The 20,184-nt window shown below is 32.0% G+C and overlaps 1 protein-coding gene across 2 annotated transcripts; it reads left to right on the top strand.

The window, feature by feature from the left end:
- The first annotated feature begins 30 nt into the window (after positions 1–30).
- Positions 31–15,936, top strand: LOC132732123 (fumarate hydratase class I, aerobic-like). 2 transcript variants are annotated; one of them, XM_060718489.1, is made up of 13 exons: positions 31–133; positions 1,970–2,144; positions 6,039–6,166; positions 6,950–7,088; positions 7,861–7,961; positions 8,965–9,171; positions 10,169–10,295; positions 10,889–11,079; positions 11,841–11,951; positions 12,442–12,648; positions 13,269–13,388; positions 14,535–14,652; positions 15,423–15,936. In XM_060718489.1, exons 2-13 carry the CDS (start codon positions 1,979–1,981, stop codon positions 15,521–15,523), a joined length of 1,716 nt encoding a protein of 571 aa, XP_060574472.1. In that variant the 5' UTR covers positions 31–133; positions 1,970–1,978; the 3' UTR covers positions 15,524–15,936. The 2 variants fall into 2 exon arrangements, with proteins under 2 accessions (XP_060574472.1, XP_060574473.1); XM_060718490.1 differs by lacking the exon at positions 31–133 and adding an exon at positions 220–495.
- Positions 15,937–20,184: the final 4,248 nt, after the last annotated feature.

The following is a 20,184-nucleotide window of genomic DNA, read 5'->3' as shown; positions in this document are numbered from 1 at the left end:
GAAGTAAAATGAAAGTGAAACTAGAATTACAAGAGTGCCCTCCCTTGTAGGCCATGACATTTGTTGCCGACCTTGACCTGTCAGACAGAAAATCGTTTCGCTGACCTTTTAAGTTTAACTAACTGTTTCTCCGGTAATATTAGATAGTTTTGTTGTTGTTTTTTCTTTAATGTTTAAGTACCTTTTATTTTCTGTATTGTTCTCATTACTGAAGTGAATCAGATTAAAATTGCGTGAAAATGTTTATGTCACAGAAACCGGAATATAATAATTTCGGATACAATTAATTCAGTAATTGCACTGAAAATGTGGTTAAGCTGGCATTGTAAAACATTGTCAGAAAATGTCCGTATGGCATTAGAACGCATATTAAGTTACTAGTCTTTCAAGTGCACATTTCTTTTTCAACAGTTTGCTAGCTTTATTACCGATTATCGGCTGGAAAAATAACTACTAGATAACGATCACTGAAATAATATCATAATTAGTAATTAAGTAAGTGTGTGATTATTGTTTAATGACTTATTATAAGATAATAAGTATTGTTTTTTTTTAATAATATCTTTACTTTTGTAGATGAACCTTTACTGAATTCCAACCATCTACTGGACAAAAAGAAATCATTTTATAATGTAGCTAATAAACAAACACAATATAAACATGAAACTTTTACAGTACAGAATAAAGTTTGGTACATGATCTTCATTTTCTGCCGTTTCCTTTTCATGACCGATTTTGATATAGCGATAAATATGGCCAAAAAATGGGTACCAACAAGCAATTAAGGTGGTCAGACCCTTCAAGACAGAGTTATGGCCCTTGATTAGTTACATGTATGCAGTATGCATATAGAGCACTAATGGTTTCCTGCCTATTTCTATGCAACTGCTGGCTGGAATTCAATGAACTTTATTGGAACAATTAATAACAAGGGGGAGATGAGGATATCCTTGTCTTGTTCTGGTCAGACCCTTCAACATAGAGTTATGGCCCTTGATTAGTTGTGCAGTATGCATATAGAGCAATATTGCTATTTCTTTTCAACCGCTGGATTGATTTCAACAAGACTTCATGGGAACCATCAATACAAAATTGAAAAAGGAAATTTGCATCTCATTGGCATGTCTGATAATACTATTTAACTTGGAGTTATGCCCTGAAATTTTATCATGTACAAAGAATATCATATTTTTGTATGAATTTTTTTTTGGCAACAATTGATGGGATTGCAGCATATTTATGTCAATCGTGAATTTTCAGAACAACTGACTGGATTTCAGCATATCTATGTCAATCCTGAATAAAGACTTATGTCTTCAGTTGTTGTGTTAGTAATAACAAGTATTGGCTGGGGTTATAAATTCATCAAATTTGCTTGTTGCCCTTGACATAGTAAATTTTTGTAATTTTTCAACTTGAGTCATGCATACCCCAAAAAATATTTGACATTGAGTCATGAAACTTTTCAGAAATGTTGGTCAGCATGTTTTGTTGTGTTTGCTTGTGGATTTATTTATCATATGTAGAGTAATTGCCCTTGACTTAGTATAAACCATCCCAAAATGTTGTGTTATGTGTACTTTGAGTGCTTGAGCTAGAATAAAACAAACTTTAGTATTACAGGAATATATTATATTGATCAACATGAAAAGCTGTGCACCTGGGGTTTTTCGTGTTGATTTTGTCAGTTTTGTTAGAGTTATTGCCCTTGACTTATGTAAATTTGCAATTTTCAACTTGGCCATGCACAGCTCGAAAAGTTAGAGTCAAAACAAAAAACAACAACAATGAAGTGTTGGGGCACCTGTGACCTGTGGACACACATTTCTAGTTTTAACTCTTTATTTATACAAATACCCATGTGTAAGTGATGTTAAGTTTTAATAAAAAAGCATTTCTTAAGCATCGCATAATGAACTCATCACAAATTTGATTGTTAAACAATATCATCAATAAATTTTATCTTCAGGCAGTTGGAATGTTGTCACACAAGTCAAGGTTGTTGTACAGTGTTGGTCAGAGATTTGGGGCTATTATTCACAAACAGCTGAAGGCAACAGTAGCTAGCGATGTGAATCCATTTTACTATCAGGACATTCTAGAAACAGAGAAAAAGCCTGACATACCTTGGAAAAAGTTAACAGGTACTTTAATAAATCACAGCAACTTGTATAATGTTTTGTTCTGTAAAGTATGTCACACAAACTGAGACATAAATACATGGTACTACCATACATGTCAGTATATTCTTTCAGTCATTTGTGAAAATGTTTGGGACACTTTGACTGTGAAATTAAGCGCCATATTGCCATTGTTTGTCAGAATATAGTCCTATGAAATACTGCTGAAATTTAGCTATTTAATGGACTTAAAAAGATTAAATTATGTTTGAAAGTCTTGATTCATAATAAATAATCATGGTTAAATTTTTATATCTCTGTTTCTCATGTTTTTTAGTCATTTATAATTTTGTCAATGACTACAATTTGACAATTGTGAATGCGAATTTCCATTAAACAATTTTGTATTGTAAGGTTTTTTTTATACACCTGAAGAAACTTTTGGACATACTTGTATAGCATTTTTAATTGTCAGTCGGTCTATCCAAGCAAACATCCAGAGGTGTATGAGCTTCATTCTGTCCATAATTTTAGGAAAAAATGAAAGAAACTTTTATGATCACCATTAAGTAACTAGGCCACATGTAAAAAAGTCTTTGTTTGCTGTCTCCCGACCCTACTTTTTAGAGTTGGGTAGGTAGGGATTTTTTTTTTTTTTTTTTTTGGAAATACATAAATGTTTTTTTGGTTTGATTCTGTCTGTTGGAAAAAACTATTTAATATATTTTGCATGTGAATAAACATTTTAAAATTGATATATCTTACTTTTTATTATGCCACCGCAGCATCTGCGATGCGGTGGCATATAGCGATTCACCTGTGTGTGTGTGTGTTTGTTTGTTTGTGTGTTATATAGATTATATAGTGAACTTAAAAAATCTTCTTGTGAAAAACCACTAGTCCAATTTCAACCAAACTTGGCAGTATTGATCCTTGGGTGAAGGGCTTCCAAAGTTGTTCAAAAAATTTCATTCCATGCAGAAATCTGGTTGCTATGGCAACCAAAAGGAATTATAAGAATAAATTTAAAAAATCTTCTTGTAAAGACCCAAAAGGCCTAGAGCTTAGATATTTTGCATAAGGCATTGTCTGGTAGACCTCTACCAAGATTGTTCAAATTATTGCCCTGGGGTCAAAATCGGCTCCGCCCCGGGGGTCATTGATTTTCACTATATGTACATATAGTAAAAACTTAAAATACCTTCTTGTAAAGACCCAAAAGGCCTAGAGCTTAGATATTTTGTATAAGGAATTGTCTGGTAGACCCTTACCAAGATTGTTCAAAATAGAGCCCTGGGGTCAAAATCGGTCCCGCCCCGGGGGTCATTGATTTTCACTATATGTACATATAGTAAAAACTTAAAATACCTTCTTGTAAAGACCCAAAAGGCCTAGAGCTTAGATATTTTGCATAAGGCATTGTCTGGTAGACCTCTAACAAGATTGTTCAAATTATAGCCCTTGGGTCAAAATGGGCCCAGCCCCGGGGGTCATTGGTTTTCCTTATATGTATATAGTAAAAACTTATAGTAAAAACTTTAAAAAAATTTCTTCTAGCAATTGACAAATGCTACAGGTTAGATATTTTGCCTGAAACATTGTGAAGTGAACTTCTAGCAAGATTGTTCAAATTATAGTCCTGGGATCAAAATTGCCCCCGCCCCGGGGGTCATTGATTTTCAATATATAAATATTGTAAAAAATCAAAAAATGTTATTGTCTGCTTAGAGCTTTAATATTTGTGAGAATATTATTTGGGAGAAAGCTACAGCTTAGATATTTGACTTGAAATGTTGTTTGGTGGACCAGTATCAAGATTGTTTTGAATTAAACCCTTGGGTCCAAAATTTCGCCTTGCCCAAGGGGACAGTGACCTACTTTCTTGTCCTTTGATGTACAGCTATGAAATTTGAACCATGTGCACAGATTAAGATGTATAGTGAACTTTGATTTCAGCTGACCTAGATTTCGACAAAGTGTCTTACTGTGTTGTCCTTGTCTTACTGTGTTGTAGTCATGAAATTTAGGCTGTGTGAAATATGACCTTCACCACCAAATTCACTAGACTCGAGTGAATTGATATATTCCTACTCTGATCTTTTATTGAGTTAACAACAGATTTAACCACTAATCTGATAATAAGAATTAGATAGGTTAATGATCTTTGTATTATGACAATCTTCAAAATTGTATAGAAACAAAAAAAATCTGTTCCCTACACTACTATTTGGTGTTGTATTAATGCGGTGGCATAGCATTTTTCTCAAATGCAATCTTGTTTAAGTTTGTAGATCTTCCAATTAGTCAATACAAAAAGTATAGTTCTTTTTAATAAAAATACATGTAACAAAAGCAAATTTCGAACATTTACCCAACATGTGAGAGGATGACTAAAACACTCAAATATACGTGGATGACTGGAACACTCAAATATATTATGCAAAATAACTACTGAACAACAAAAGACATCATTATACATCAACAATTTAAAGTCTGCTTACATTTTATCTTCACTTAATGAATAGTATTATTTAAAGTAACAAAACCAGGAAAAAAACTTCAAACACTATGCAACTTCAGACAAGTAAACAGTTAAGCCACAGTCCTAATTGTGGAAATACCCACAAAATTTAGGTTCACATTATTCATTTTTTATAGGACATCTATGGGGAATGTTTTTCTTGTGGACAGTGATGCATTTCTCACAAACTGGAAGTACAATCCTATACTTTGTTAACAGTTCCGGATTTCTCTGTGGTTCTAGCTCAACACAATGGGCACAAATACCTGGTCCAATGTTGGAGGCACAGTAAGGGAACTCCACATGAGATTGGCATGACATCTACAGTTGTACAAACACTCTCCCTTAATGCAGCACATCTCCTATGAAAACAGACAGAAGGCTAATTAGACTTTAATATGCAATACAGATTTTACCAAAAATGCAATTATTTTAACATTTTAAAAATTTTTAATTATACAAACACCATGGGAAATATGTAAGAAAGAATAAAGTCAGGTTTCTACTTTCAGTTGATTATGTAAAAACATTTTGTCATCACTGTTTCAAGAAAATAAGCACAACAATGTGCAATATCAATACTTACCATCAACTGTATTGACTGAAACACAGCTGTAATCAAATTTGTTTTTTAAACTCAAGTTTGAAAATGTTTGTGTACTTAAATATTTCACACCATATAGAATATTAGCAATGAACTACCATCATTTGCACATTGTGATTTCTAATGTAAATCAGATCTTGATTCAATGCTATCAATATACCCAAGTTTTCATTTTATAAGTCAAAATATCACATCAAATTATATTGTACTTCATCTTTTCTCGTTTTCATTTTCTGAATCTAAAAGATTCATTATTTATATCCAATTCATATTGTACTTGAGTATTACTTTTGCCTGTTACAATTTTATAAGAGTAAACTCTCTTACATATTTAAGACGGTCCATCAAGCACCTTATTGATGGTGTCTGCACCAAATGTTTGTTTTTTTAATGGAAACAAAGTTTTGTCAAAATATTAAAAATTTGGTTGTGTGAAATAAAGAGGTTATACATTATTGAGCAGGTCCTACACTATGATTATTTTAGACTCAAAAATAGCTGCTAGCACTATAATCCATTTAGGTTTAAAGTAGTCACAAGGTTGTGTAAAACTGTTGTTTCTTCTTTTATGTTTGATTTTACAAGTCGTAATAAAAAAATCAAGCAATCCATGATAAATACACTTTCATTTTCTGGATGACGTCTGGTGACCTTAAGTTGTATATTCTTGGGTCATGGTGGTAGTTACATAATCCTTCATTTGACACTCATATTCAGTTGAAATTATTGTCAATTTGTTACTATCTATAGTAACATGTGTATTAAAAGAAAATATATTTTGTATAATGTGTAGGTGACTATGTGTCAACTTTCGAGGTGAAGGGAAAGAAATGTTTACAAGTAGAGCCAGAAGCTCTCACTATGATAGCAGAGCAAGCCATGGTAGATATCGCACATCTTCTTAGACCAGCTCATCTACAGGTATTGTTTATAAACTAATGAACCATAACTTGATATATATAATTGAGCCGCGTCATGACAGAACCAACATAGTGGGTTTGCGACCAGCATAGATCCAGACCAGCCTGCGCATCTGCACAGTCTGATCTGGATCCATGCTGTTCGCTATCAGTTTTTCTACTTGTAGTAGGGTTGGTAAGCGAACAGCATGGATCCTGATCAGACTGTGCAGATGGGCAGGCTGGTCTGGATCCATGATGGTCGCAAACCCATTATGTTGGTTTTGTCGTGACGCAGCTCATGTATATATATATGTATATGTATACCTAACCTTAAGGTAGTAAAATAAAATTTCTGAACTCTAGAGTCTCAGAATTATCACTTGTCAGTGTACATTGTAAACCAAATACTTTAGATCTAAGTTTGAACTAAGAAAGTTTCTTTATAACCTTGGACCCAGTACTCTTGATAATTTTTTTCAAAATGCTCAGAGATAGCATGATATCTGCCATCAGTCATTGACTCATTATCCCCCATAGATCTCTGTAAACAACATCTCTAGTATTGGTGATAAAAAAGTTTGTTCTGATATGTCAAGTGTTGGTGCTTGTCTCTTTATAATTTTAATAGCATGGATACAAAAAAAAATTTATTTACAGAAAGTTTATGAATATATACACTAAATTGTAATAAACTTTTTGAAGCATAGCTCATCAAGCCACTTTTATTTGTAAATCAAAACATTTGTTAGCCCTGTTACTGCAATTATACACATTGTTAAGATTTAAATCTATATTGTTACAGCAACTGTCAAATATTTTGAAAGATCCCGAGTCATCTAGTAATGACAAGTTTGTGGCTTTAGAGTTGCTGAAGAATGCAAGTATTGCTGCTAACATGGTACTTCCTGGCTGTCAAGATACTGGAACAGCCATTTGTATGGGTAAGATAGATATAACATTCTGTTTCAGAAGCACTTTATATGACTTGGCTGAAATTTTTAGTAAATATTATGACAATATATGAAATATGTTCATTTAAAAACAAAAAATACACATAATGTTTACTAGGCCAGCTGCTAGCCTGCTGCCGAACTTGTGCCTAAGATAATACATGCTCTTGAGACACAGGAGGTATTCTCTACCAGTAAAGCTCGAAAGTTCACATATGATCTTGACAGAAGTTGTAACAAAGTGTTGCCAAGTTGTGACATATATTTGTGCCTGACCCGTTTCCAGGAATATCAATATGGAATTTATTACTTTCTGAACAACTAATATCTGATAATCACTTTCACTGCCATCAGTTTGGGTTTACCCATTCCCCAGGTGATATTTGCTAACAAAACGGGTAAAATTAAAAAATTTCATTATATGATGTATTGAAGTTGTTGTTGTTGTTGTTTTTTGAGAAATAATGAAATACCTCTCAATTAAGGTTTTTTTTATATATTTTTATATACATCTGTCTCAAGTTTCATACAGACTTTTTTCAAGGCAAAAATAACTGGCCTAGCAGTTGAAGAGATTATTGACAATAGTTAGAATTAGCTGTAACTGTACATTGTCAGTTATTATAATGAAGTTGTTGAGATATCACTTACAACAGATATAAAATAGTTTTGCACCAAAGAGTGATGATAAAATTGAAGGCAGAATGTTTCAGGTTTAAGTTTATGTAGGTGTAGATGATTGAACATTAGTTTATGTTTGTAGGAAAGAAAGGACAGTATGTATGGACAGAGGGCAATGATGCCGAGGCTATATCTAGAGGTATCTACAACACTTACACTCAGAGAAATCTCAGATATTCACAGGTATAATTAAACAATATGAGCCGTGCCATGACAAAACCAACATAATGGGTTTGCGACCAGCATGGATCCAGACCAGCCTGCGCATCCGCACAGTCTGATCAGGATCCATGCATGCTGTTCGCTATCAGTTTCTCTACATGTAATAGGGTTTGTAAGCGGACAGCATGGATCCTGATCAGACTGGGCGGATGCGCAGGCTGGTCTGGATCCATGCTGGTCGCAAACTCATTATGTTGGTTTTGTCGTGACGCGGCTCATATAAATATACATACTCTTTCTGTAAGTTCTTAATCAGACAGATGAAAATTGTTAGAACAATGTTTACTAGTTAGAAAGATTATGTTTCTGATACGTGTCAAAATTAGATAAGAATTAAAACAGTAAAGTTAATTCACCATAGTAAAACACAATAATACCTAGTAACATTGATGGATACTTGTTTATTTTCTAACATAATCTAAGTAATACTACCTCAAATAAAAAATAACACCTCATTTAAATTTATGAATAGGACAGACTTCTTTTGTGGAAGTTTTCAACATTGTTTCTATTTTTAGAATTCTTGTACTCCTAAAAGCTCTTAATGCAGTTCACTTCCAGTTTTGTGTTAATTTTTATCATAGCTAAAATGTAAAAAATGTTATCAAATGTATTAATAAAGTGATTAAGCCTTATCCGAGACACTTGCAATCTACAGAAACGCTTATAATTTGTCAATTTATGCAAACAATTCCCTTACTCGGGAGGATTTTAGAGATTGTATTTATAAATTCTGTATTTTTTTGCTTTATATTTTCAAAGTTTTACCTCAATAATGACCATTTGTCTTATACACTATGAATTTATTTTCGTAAGTTAAAAGGTTTGAAGATTGAGTTTACATATCTAGAGGCATGTCTCTTTAAACTATGAAAAAAAAGTGCTTTATGTAATGAATTCTCTGATTTTTAAAATAACAACATTCACCCATGAGATTTTATTGAGAGAAGATATTATAATACAGGTATCTGCACTAGACATGTATAAAGAGGTGAACACGAAGACAAATCTACCAGCTCAGATTGAGATTTATTCTACAAACAGCAACCAGTATGACTTCTTATTTATTGCTAAAGGAGGTGGATCAGCCAACAAAACATTCTTATATCAACAAACAAAAGCACTCTTGAATCCTGAAAAACTTCTCAAATTTGTTGATGAAAAAGTTAAGGTGGGTAACCTTTAACTCAATTTTATTCATTACTTTATCTTCTTTAGCTGGCATACAATGTATATTATATCCAGTCATTTTCAATAATTTATCATTAAATTTTAATTATTGTAGGGCTTTTACAGGTAAAGTGTCCAGTTTAAATAAGCTTTATCTGTACAGTAAAAACCCTCAATTAAGACCACCATCGGGTCTGGACTAAAGTGGTCTTAATTGCGGGGTGGTCTTAATTGCGGAGATTCTTATCATTGCTTACACACGATATGACCAGGGCCTATTTTAGTCATTTTGTATGAACAAACAATATATATCTTAACCTGCAAATACAATATAAAGAAATTTGATTATTTTAATAATGTTACATCACATGATGGGAAGAAACAAGTATTTCTGAAGAAATTTGATATCAAATTTTCTGAATTTGTTGGTTCTTAAATGTGGATAAGTGAGGTGGTCTTAATTCTGGATCATGTAACCATTGACATAAAGAACAGAAAATTCCGTTCTTTTAAAAACTGGTCTTAAAAGCGGGGTGGTCTTAAATCCGAGGTGGTCTTTAGTAGGGATTCTACTGTAATTGGATGGATATTGATTATGTTTTCTAAGTATCAATTATAGAGATTCATGTATAATGTTTAATTTTGTTATACCATACAAAATTTAGTAATGGACAGTTTCATCAATTTTATCCAATAGTCATGATCATATATTTAGGTGTAAGATCATTACAGATTTCAGTATTTCTATGTTATATGGTCCAGGGGAGGTAATCATTGTATGATTTGACTAAATGATTGAAGAAGTGGTTTTATGTTTAATAATTTGCTTTTGGTTACCATGCTAAATTTTCCAATATTAAAGGCATGAGCAGTTTCAAAAAAATATTTTTAAAAAGAATCATCAACTAAACTATAGATAACAAATGCCTGTTTGTTTAAACCTATTATTATAAAAACATGTTATGTTGTATAATTATTTACATTTTATACTTTACTAGACCCTTGGCACCGCTGCTTGCCCACCTTATCACTTGGCATTTGTAGTGGGCGGTACATCAGCTGAGTTTAATCTGAAAACAGTAAAACTTGCATCAACTAAATATCTTGATACATTACCTACATCAGGTAAGTTACCTGTTCCTAACATTACAGCATAACTAGGAATATCTGTTGGAAAAAAATAACAGTTTGGTCTTCTTCAAATAATTATTAAACTTAAAATGTTGAAATTGTTTGGTGGGTTTTTTTTTACATAGATAAGTGAAAGAACTGCATTATTATGATATCTTTAGATTAATTTGTGATCCATAGCATTGAGGATCTGTCAACAAATTAATCCATGGAACTTTTAACATCAAAAAAAAGCTTTGTGCAGCTGAGCCTAACTGTTATTCTTAAAGAAGTGATAGATCCATTTTACCTGATGTCATCTATTTTTAGAATGTTACATATTAAGACAAAACTATTTGAGCCGCCCCATGACAAAACCAATATAATGTGTTTGCGACCAGCATGGATCCAGACTAGCCTGCGCATCCGCGCAGTCTGATCAAGATCCATGCTGTTTGCCGTCAGTTTCTCTACTTGTAATAGGGTTTGTAAGCGAACAGCATGGATCTTGATCAGACTGCGCGGATGTGAGGCTGGTCTGGATCCATGCTGGTCTATAAACGCACTATGTTGGTTTTGTCACGGCGCGGTTCATTTTGTATTAACAGGTAATGAACATGGTCGAGCTTTCAGAGACCTTAACCTTGAGAAAGAGATTCATCAGTTGACACAGCGTATGGGTATAGGTGCCCAGTTTGGTGGTAAATATTTCTGTCATGATGTCAGGGTGGTCAGATTGCCACGTCACGGAGCATCGTGCCCCGTCGGTATTGGTGTGTCATGTTCAGCTGACAGACAGGTATGACATAGATATGTAACACATTACTTACCTTCTAGATTTATTTCTATCGAAAGCAGCTTACATCCAGGTCAATGGCAATTTTTGTGAAAATTTAAAATTGAAAAATGAAAACCTTTTGTCAAGTTTACAAGAGAGTTAATTAACATGGCCAAATGTACTTAATATGAACAGAAATTGCCTATAACCTGTCTAATTGTGTAGATATATCCCTTCTGTATTAGTTATCTGCCAGACACATGATGGTAAAACGGCAAATTTTGTCATATTTTGCATTATACAGAGGCTCTTTTGAACTGTATTTATACATTTTCAAACTGTTAATATAGTAATTTTTCTTAAATATGATTTTTTGAAACTTATTTTATTGATCTGAAGGGATACTGGTTTTTGTTTGACAATAAAACATTAGTTGTTCTTTTTAATGTAATAAGATAAGGAAGTTGATAATAAATGTCACAGAGCTTTTATTTAACAGTTTGACTGAATGATAAAGACAGTCCCACACTGCTATGGATTCAAGCCCCACAAAGGACTTAGGATCATTCAGTGTTAGGAGGTGCAGGTTGGGAAGCTATCTAGCTATCTTACAGGGGGTCGGTGGTTTTACTGAGGTGCATATGCTTGTGCTTCAAATAATGCATGAAAAGGCACCTGAGGTCTTCTTTAACAAGAAATTAACAAGGTCAATATGACTTAAAATCTAACATAAAGAAGCAATATATGCTGTTACTCTATGTTTGTGTATGTTCTATATTTAGATAGTAGGTAAGATCAGTGAGGAGGGAGTGTTCTTGGAACAGCTTGAAACTAACCCAGATAAATATCTACCAGAGGTTGAAGACAAAGATTTAGGAAGCGATGTTATAAATGTAAGTATACCGAGCAAAATATTATTTTATTCAAAGAGTTCAATAAATTCAGTAAAAAAGATACACAAATTTGATATTCCTTTTTTTTAAACCCTATCAAAAAATTTAAAAATGTTGAAGTAAAAAGAGTCCCTTTTTTTATTGCGCACCCTTTCAGTAAATAATGGTAACATTTAGCCCGTCTTTACACTATGTTTGTATTACGCAAATGAGGTCACATAAAAAAAATGCATGGCTGTGCAATACCATTTTTACAGAGTCGCCAAAGCAGCATAAATTATATACTATTCTAGTGGTTTACTTACTTTAAAAACTGTCTATTATCCGCAGGTTTTTTCGTACAACATTGCAAGGGGTTACAAATCATATAATGTCAATTATAAGATATATAAGGGACAAATTATTTGTGTAACAAAAACTATAGGTAGAACTTTGAACTTATCACTAGGTATGATAAAGTTTTGTAAATTGTCAACTTTATATTTTATAGGTTGATTTGAACAAACCAATGTCAGAGGTTCTCAGTTTATTAGATCAGTATCCAATCAGAACAAGGCTGAATTTAACTGGTACGCTGATAGTTGCACGAGATATTGCCCACGCTAAGTTAGAAGAGAGATTAGACAGTGGTGAGGGTTTACCGGAATATTTTAAACAACATCCGGTATATTATGCTGGTCCTGCTAAAACACCTGAGGTAACATAATATAATTATTATATCAATGTTTCTTATGTTTTGCCATGATTTTAATCATGATAACACGTATATCACTATATGAAAAGTTGAGGTTCTTTGTATAACAAAAGAAAAAAGAAAAGACTGTTATTTTGTTTGTTTATAAGAGGTAATGAAAAAGTTCAATATGCAGAAGTTAAAATGTTATTCAATCTGTTGGAATCAGTGCCCCATCTCACGGATGGACTGGCTACAATGATGGCTACCACTCGCTGTTAGCTTTTATGTTTATTTATTTTTAACAGTATACTAATAAACAGCATTTGCTGTATTTGTGTATTTTGTACATGCACTTATGTCTACACCTCTTTGACAGTCACCTGAATTCTGGGACATTATTGCATGTACTGTTTTCCTGATTTATATTTTACATCATGATTTCACTTGGTTTATTGTTACAAATGTAATCATTTGAATAGATAGGATTTATAACAGACTAAGTCTAATATCTGATAATTTGTTGTATAAATTAAGATATTTATTAAGAGTTTAAGGTAATATTGATATACTTAAATGAATGATATATAATATATATACTTAAATGAATGATTAAATATATATGAGGTATATATGATTTGTAGGGATATGCTAGTGGATCATTTGGACCTACGACAGCAGGACGTATGGACAGTTATGTTGAGAAGTTTCAAGCTGCCGGTGGTAGTATGATAATGTTAGCTAAAGGAAACAGAAGTAAACAGGTAAATGCACAGCAACTCATTAATAATTTTACAATATTTTTACTGGATAATAAGTTCATGGCAAAATCAAACTTAAAAATCAAAAGCCCTTGTTTCTGTGAATAAAAAACATTACACTTATTGCTTAGTACCGGTTGGTCACAAGAATGGATTCGAGAGTTTTTCAATAAACTTATAGCTTCCTACATAATCAAACTAAAATTATAGTCAACATCACTAATCTGCGTCATCACTTACTTCATGGTAATGCCATATTTCCATGTGAATAGTGTAAACATTGGTCAAAATTGACATATTTTAGTCATACATCTGAACAATAAAGTTTTTGTCCAAAACATACTAAATCTATAGATTTTTTCATAGAACAGAACAACAATTTACAAATTTCTGTAAAAAGTCACAATAGTCCCTTAAAATGTATGCATACGTCTGAAACAATTATCATAATCCATTTTCTTAATGTTCCTGATTATAAAAAAAAAATTGAGGTAAAAAGTAAAAATAGTTATAATTTTTAAAATTTAGCAAATTTAGTAATTTTAACTGAAACATGAAAAAACTAGAGTGTAACACCCTTTAACCATCATTTAAATGATGACATGGTGTTTTCATAATGGTTGACCTATGGTCTACGTCTGGCCCATTAAATCTGATTTTGATTGAATATATTAATATTTCCTTGTGTCATACAGCAGAAAGTACTTTAATGTTTCAGCTTATAAATTTTTGTTATACCATAATTTCATTATTTGTTTCCCTTCTTGTTTCAAAGCGTTAAGTACCATCAACTAAGAAAAGCACAGTATAGTATAAACTAAAAGTAGTAAAAAATTAAAATTTCCAATAACTCAGTCATTTATGACATGATGTTTATAGCAGTTTTTATTCTTAGCATTTTTACTCTATCATAATAATGTAATATGTTCATTGATATGAATTGATAAAGAATGCTGGTCAATTTAAGAAGATATAGTAAATCAAGATTATATTTTTATCAAGATTATATTTTCAATTTAATCGAAAATATTTAGAAATAAGTGAATAAGTGTAATAATTTTATACACTATAAATAGAATGATGTAATTTTCAATAAATAGAATAAAACTTTGAAGATTAAGTTAAAAGATACGTGCCTGTTTTCTCCAGGTTACAAAAGCATGTAAGAAGCATGGAGGGTTTTATCTTGGTTCTATTGGTGGCCCAGCTGCTATTCTAGCCAAAAATTGTATACACAAAGTGGAACAATTAGAATATCCTGAATTAGGTGAGTGTACATGATAATTTAAATATAATACATTATAATGTTGTATATTTAATGTGTATGAAAGAAAGACATATATAGTGATGGTATTTCTTGTGATGAAAAAGTTGTACAAATTTTACTCTGAAGCAATCCCTAACCTTCCCAGTACATTGTCTTGGTAAAGAATTTGCAAGATTTAATGAAGACTTGAGTAAAGCTATATTGATGTCTTATAGACCAGGACATTCAGGATTGTGTGGGGAATCTGGTGATTGCTTGCTAAACATCCGGGGAATACATATCTCAGAAGAAGGACCTCTGTTTTAATTGTCTGAGGAACTGCTGTTTCAAATGCTATTTCAAAAATTCAACTTGTTCTATTTAACATACACTTCAATATCCTCTATATAATGCATGACATCTCTAAATTTTCAATTTAAAGATTCTTGTGCCCGAAGAGAAATTTAAATGTTAAATAAACACAGTATTGGCACAGAAGAATTTGGGGAAAAACATAATTTTCTTGTAATTATGACTTGTTGCACAAGTTAACTCCCATGTATTATATACATTTTATATATAGAACTATCCTGTAACGAAAGTGCTAGATATTTGATAAACAATTTAAAGACTTAGTGAATGTTTTTACTGCCAACATTAATTCAAATGAATTTAAGTTCATCTGAGCACTTCTGATCACAAAGTATTCAGATGTGAGTTTTTTATCACATGATGTGTATGTAAATATGTAACAAGTGATCCAATTCAGAAGTTTATAATTATCATTTCAGGGATGGAAGCAATATGGAGGGTGGAGGTTCAGAATTTCCCGGCATTTATTGTTGTTGATAACAAAGGAAATGACTTCTTTAGTGAATGGCAGGTGGAATAATAACCTGTTAATGACCTGTATCTATGACAGGATATATTAGCTTATTGTTACATAACTTAAAGGATTAAAGCTGGTCTATGAACACTGATAGTGCTCCATTGATAATTCTGGCTGATGTTGAAATTAGTGCTTATTTGTAATAAACTATTGGAGAAAACAAAAAGTGATGACATATTGAATATGTGGTTGTAATGTAAACATTCAGTCTAAGAACAAGTACATGTATTACAAATTTTAAGATGTGGTAAAGTATTTGAATATTATAACTACAGTGTTCAGCTATATTTAGCTATCTGTTAATAAATATGAATGAATATTTAAAAATAAATCAATGGTCTTACAATTTTGTCACATAATTATCACATTGTGAGTTTCTATATATTTCATTTATTTGAAGGATTCTACAGACTTTATTTGTGTTTGTTATTGATTTTTTAATCACATGTTATTTATAATGTATCAATGTTGCTATGAAAAACTGCACGAGGGTCATACAAAAACTCTTGTCATTAGTGTCTGTTTTTTCTTAAAAAAATACTATGTTTTATCCAAATTATTTCTATTATAAACTTTTCCCAAGTCGCCCAATACCAAAACTCATCATTGTAGCTTTTGTAAAGAGATGAATATTATTTTTGTATCTGATTGAGGAACTGAGAAATGAAATGGCTAAGAGATAATTTGGATTCATAATCTCAGAGGGCATTTTTTTAGCCTTTTGTGCACTGTAAGACGGACAATTTAAAGCTAACTACCTTTCTCAAAGATAGAGATGACCTAACAATACAACACATGTGGAAGAAAGCATTTGTGTCAAATCAGTGTCAATATTTCATGGAAAATTCAACAATTTTCTGTTTTGAATCAACATCTATACCCCAGTATGGTATTTAAACCGGATTGATCTACAAGTGGCACATTTTCCTTAAAAAATTCAAATATCAATAAAAACAATAGAAATGTTTTGTTTTGATATTTTTATGAAATATTGCTTGAAAAATGAGTAAGTAATAAATCTCTAAATGATTTACTATTACATGATGAAATATATAAGACAGAGTTCTTAGATTGTTATTATCTCCTGTTATGTAATGTTGGATCATGTAAACTCACACTTGCCAACAACTGCCAAATATAATTCTTTAATGTTTTGTTTCTGATACTAAATACTACGAACATAATTATTTTATGTTTTGCAGACAGAAGCAATTCACCTTATAATAACTATGAATTGCAGTCCTAGTCATTTTACCATGTGACCTAGTTATTGTATATAACTGCATATAATTCAATATATTTTAAAGCAAAATGTAGTGAGTGTTTTTATAGCTTTTGCAACCCCATCTTCTTTTAGGGTTTTCATCATTTATTTTAGATAAAACTAAGGAAGCCCATTTGTAACAGAACTTTTGGTAGGACCTTTTTATACAGTTCCATCAAGTGATGGTTGTTACGGTTTTTGGCATTCAAGTAAAAAAGTAAATTATTCATCATAACTTCCAGAATGGACAATACTTGTGGGAGATTTTATTTCAACAAAAATGGCTTGGGGTGAATTGTCTGAGGGAACGACTGTCTGTAAATTGTTTTTATTAACTATCTAGTACTGAGAAAATGACTAAAGACCTAATCAATGTAAAGACATACATTGCTTCTAAAATTAAACAATACATAAAATGTGTATTCATTATTATATATTGTAAACCTTGTTTAAGTCTCTAAATGTATACTGTATGACATTTATTTATGCTCTTTGTCATAATCTTGAAAGATCTTTTTAAGGAAGTGGCCTGATAAAGGCTCTATAATTGTAAAATGAGGGAGAAATATAAATATTGTTAGCTATGAATGAAAATCTACAACTGATACCACAAAGTTTATATCTGCATTCTGAAATAGTGCACAACTGCACATGTTAATCAAAGCACAGAAGGCGCTGAATTTGTTTGGGTCTCAGAATGTAAGAAAGGTGCAGGTTGTGAGATTATATGTATAGTGCCACCAATGTTTTCCAGCGTTTTAATTGTAGTAAATTGGCTATAAGACTAATTGCAACACTGATATTCATTCCAATGTTTATTTGACTTTAACAATTTGAAAAAAAATGAGTTACTTTTACTGGGATTTGAACTCCAGACCTCTCACTTTCTAAGCGAGCCCGAAAACCCTTCAGCCACGGTGAATTTATATACTTAAGGACAGTGAAAACGCACGGTCGGGATAATTGCATTTTAACAAGGAAAATATATTTCTTTTAAATATTTTTTCACAGTTTCATAAAACCGAATGCATTCCGGTCATTTAGATACCAACATTATGAAAAATGATTGCATTTTAATAAAATTATTGCATAATAAAGACAGTACCCGGAGAATCAAAAGTAACACTTTTGGCTAATTGTGATAAGATCACAACAGAAAAACAGATTGAACAAAATAATGGTTACTTTTTGAAATGAAATTATTTATTTTTTTAAACTGTTAATTATAAACTTGTTTTACACACCTTTCTAGAAATGTTAGACACAAACGAGCAATTAAAATCTTTATGAAAATTAATATTAAACTATGCCAATGGTCAGTTTTAGAAAACGTAAAAGCTCACATGGAAATTGCATATTCTCACTTTTCCTCTATAAAACGGTGATAAATTTCAAAACACTACTGAAGACTTGCTAGCAAATTGTATGCAATGGTTCTACAAAGAAACCATTACCGCTGGGTTTATTCAGGACAGATTCAGCCTGGTCTATCTTACAAACAAAGCGCCAATCGTTTTGGTGTCCATCGGTCTACAATTTATGGGCTTCACCAGCGTTTCTGCACTACACTACAGGCCAAATGGCGTCAGACTATCCGCGCCGTAAGATCTATGAGGCGACGATGTACATCTGTAAGAGACGCTGATGGAGGACATTGTCGTTTCTCAAGATCCCGACGGTGACATTACGAATAGACATTTATGAGTGAATTTGTATTGGATTTTCATTTTGGTTTTTGCCATTCCTCTGAAGAAAAAGTGTGATTTTGGGATTTTCACCTTAGGTTTTTCGATTTACTGGTGTCCATTTGATTTCAAACATTTTAAATTATTTTCAGTTGTTAAATGTGTTTTGTATTAAAGTAATGATATATATCTAACTGAGTCGTTAGTGTTTATTTTTCATGTAATAAAATACATATAGTGCGGGCGTGCGTTTTCATTGTCCTTAAGTATATGTGAACGGGCTGAAGAAAACCATATTATTCTAAATTAGGGCTTGTAACGACTTTAACTGTTGTTTAACACAGATGTAAATAATCCTGGAGCTTACTATAAGCATTTATATTTATAAAGAATCAAAGGGCTGCAAGTTCTGTGGTATTTTCTGATCTTTGCAATCTAAATCGTACTGTATATCTGTATGCATTTTCCTGTATAGGTTTATTTTTATGTAATTTAATTCATTTTGCAAGGCACCAGAGTTTGATACATACGGAATTCTGCATAATTAGAGTTGCATCAAAAAATCATTTATGTTCATTTTTTACGACAGCCACACTTTATCCTTGCATATCATGGCTACTTCCTTAACAAAAACACTTAAAAAAAGAATTTAACAAAAAAAAAGTTTCCTCGACTGGGATTCGAACTCGAGACCTCTCACTCACTACGCTACTGAATAATATCAAGTCATTCTAAATTTAGAACTTCCATTGCATTTCGGGTTTGTAATCCTTATTAATTTCGAGGTATTTTGTTCAGGGTAAACCTGTTGTTTAAAATTGAAGTAAATATTTTAGCGAAAATCCTCTCGCCCAAACAGTCCGACATGTAGAATCTATATATTCCACTACTCGGTTTGTGTAGTATTCGGTAATAAATAGTATTTTCATTGATAAAATCATATTCATCCGCGTAATTTGTGATTGTGCATTTATTAACAATTCTATAAGCCAACGCTATTGTTTAACTTTAAATGCGTTGTAATTTGTTGGATACTTGTAACAAAATAAAATATTTCTTTCTTTTAAATCGCTAGTTTTAAGCTGTTTTGAGAACTACTTGTTGTTAGGTTTGTTGTAAACTTCTGTGTCAGAGATTGAATGTCCGCTTTGTATTTAGTTATTTTCGATCAGAAAATACAATAAAACAATATTAGAAATCTTCAACCATTCGGGAATTACTTTGCTTGAAAATTGATGCGCCTGTCTTTGACCATCTTTACGCAGTGATCTCCCCTGAATTTTTCGGCTTTAGTGTACATACAAAAGGGAAGTAACCGCTTCAAAAAAGTGGACTACTTTCGGCATTTGCAATTAACAACATTAGACTCTGAAATTTCGCTACCATTATTTGTTTGGTCTGACGACCCAAACAAATAAAAAATGATTGCTTTCGAAAATCAAGTATTTGTATGAAAGTCATTGGCTGCCAAGAAAAGAAAATGGATATTATGAAAGTTGGTTACTAGTCAATTCAATATTTTATTTGCAATAATCAGCATACAAAATGCCTCTGGCAAAGGTTAACAAACTACAATATATATACAAATCACACATGCATCAAATTACATATAATTGTTATACAATTGTTACATCATTGCGAAGCTGATTTGGAGAAACAGTAAAGTATATGACATGCATTAACTTACATATTAATTTCATTTCTTTTCAAAAATG

The sequence above is a fragment of the Ruditapes philippinarum genome, unplaced genomic scaffold (assembly GCF_026571515.1).
Source record: "Ruditapes philippinarum isolate M1 unplaced genomic scaffold, ASM2657151v2 ctg2145_1_1_1_1, whole genome shotgun sequence".
Lineage (NCBI taxonomy): Eukaryota > Metazoa > Mollusca > Bivalvia > Venerida > Veneridae > Ruditapes > Ruditapes philippinarum.
Note: the sequence above shows the minus strand (reverse complement) of the source record. Positions and strands in the feature narration are given on the sequence as shown.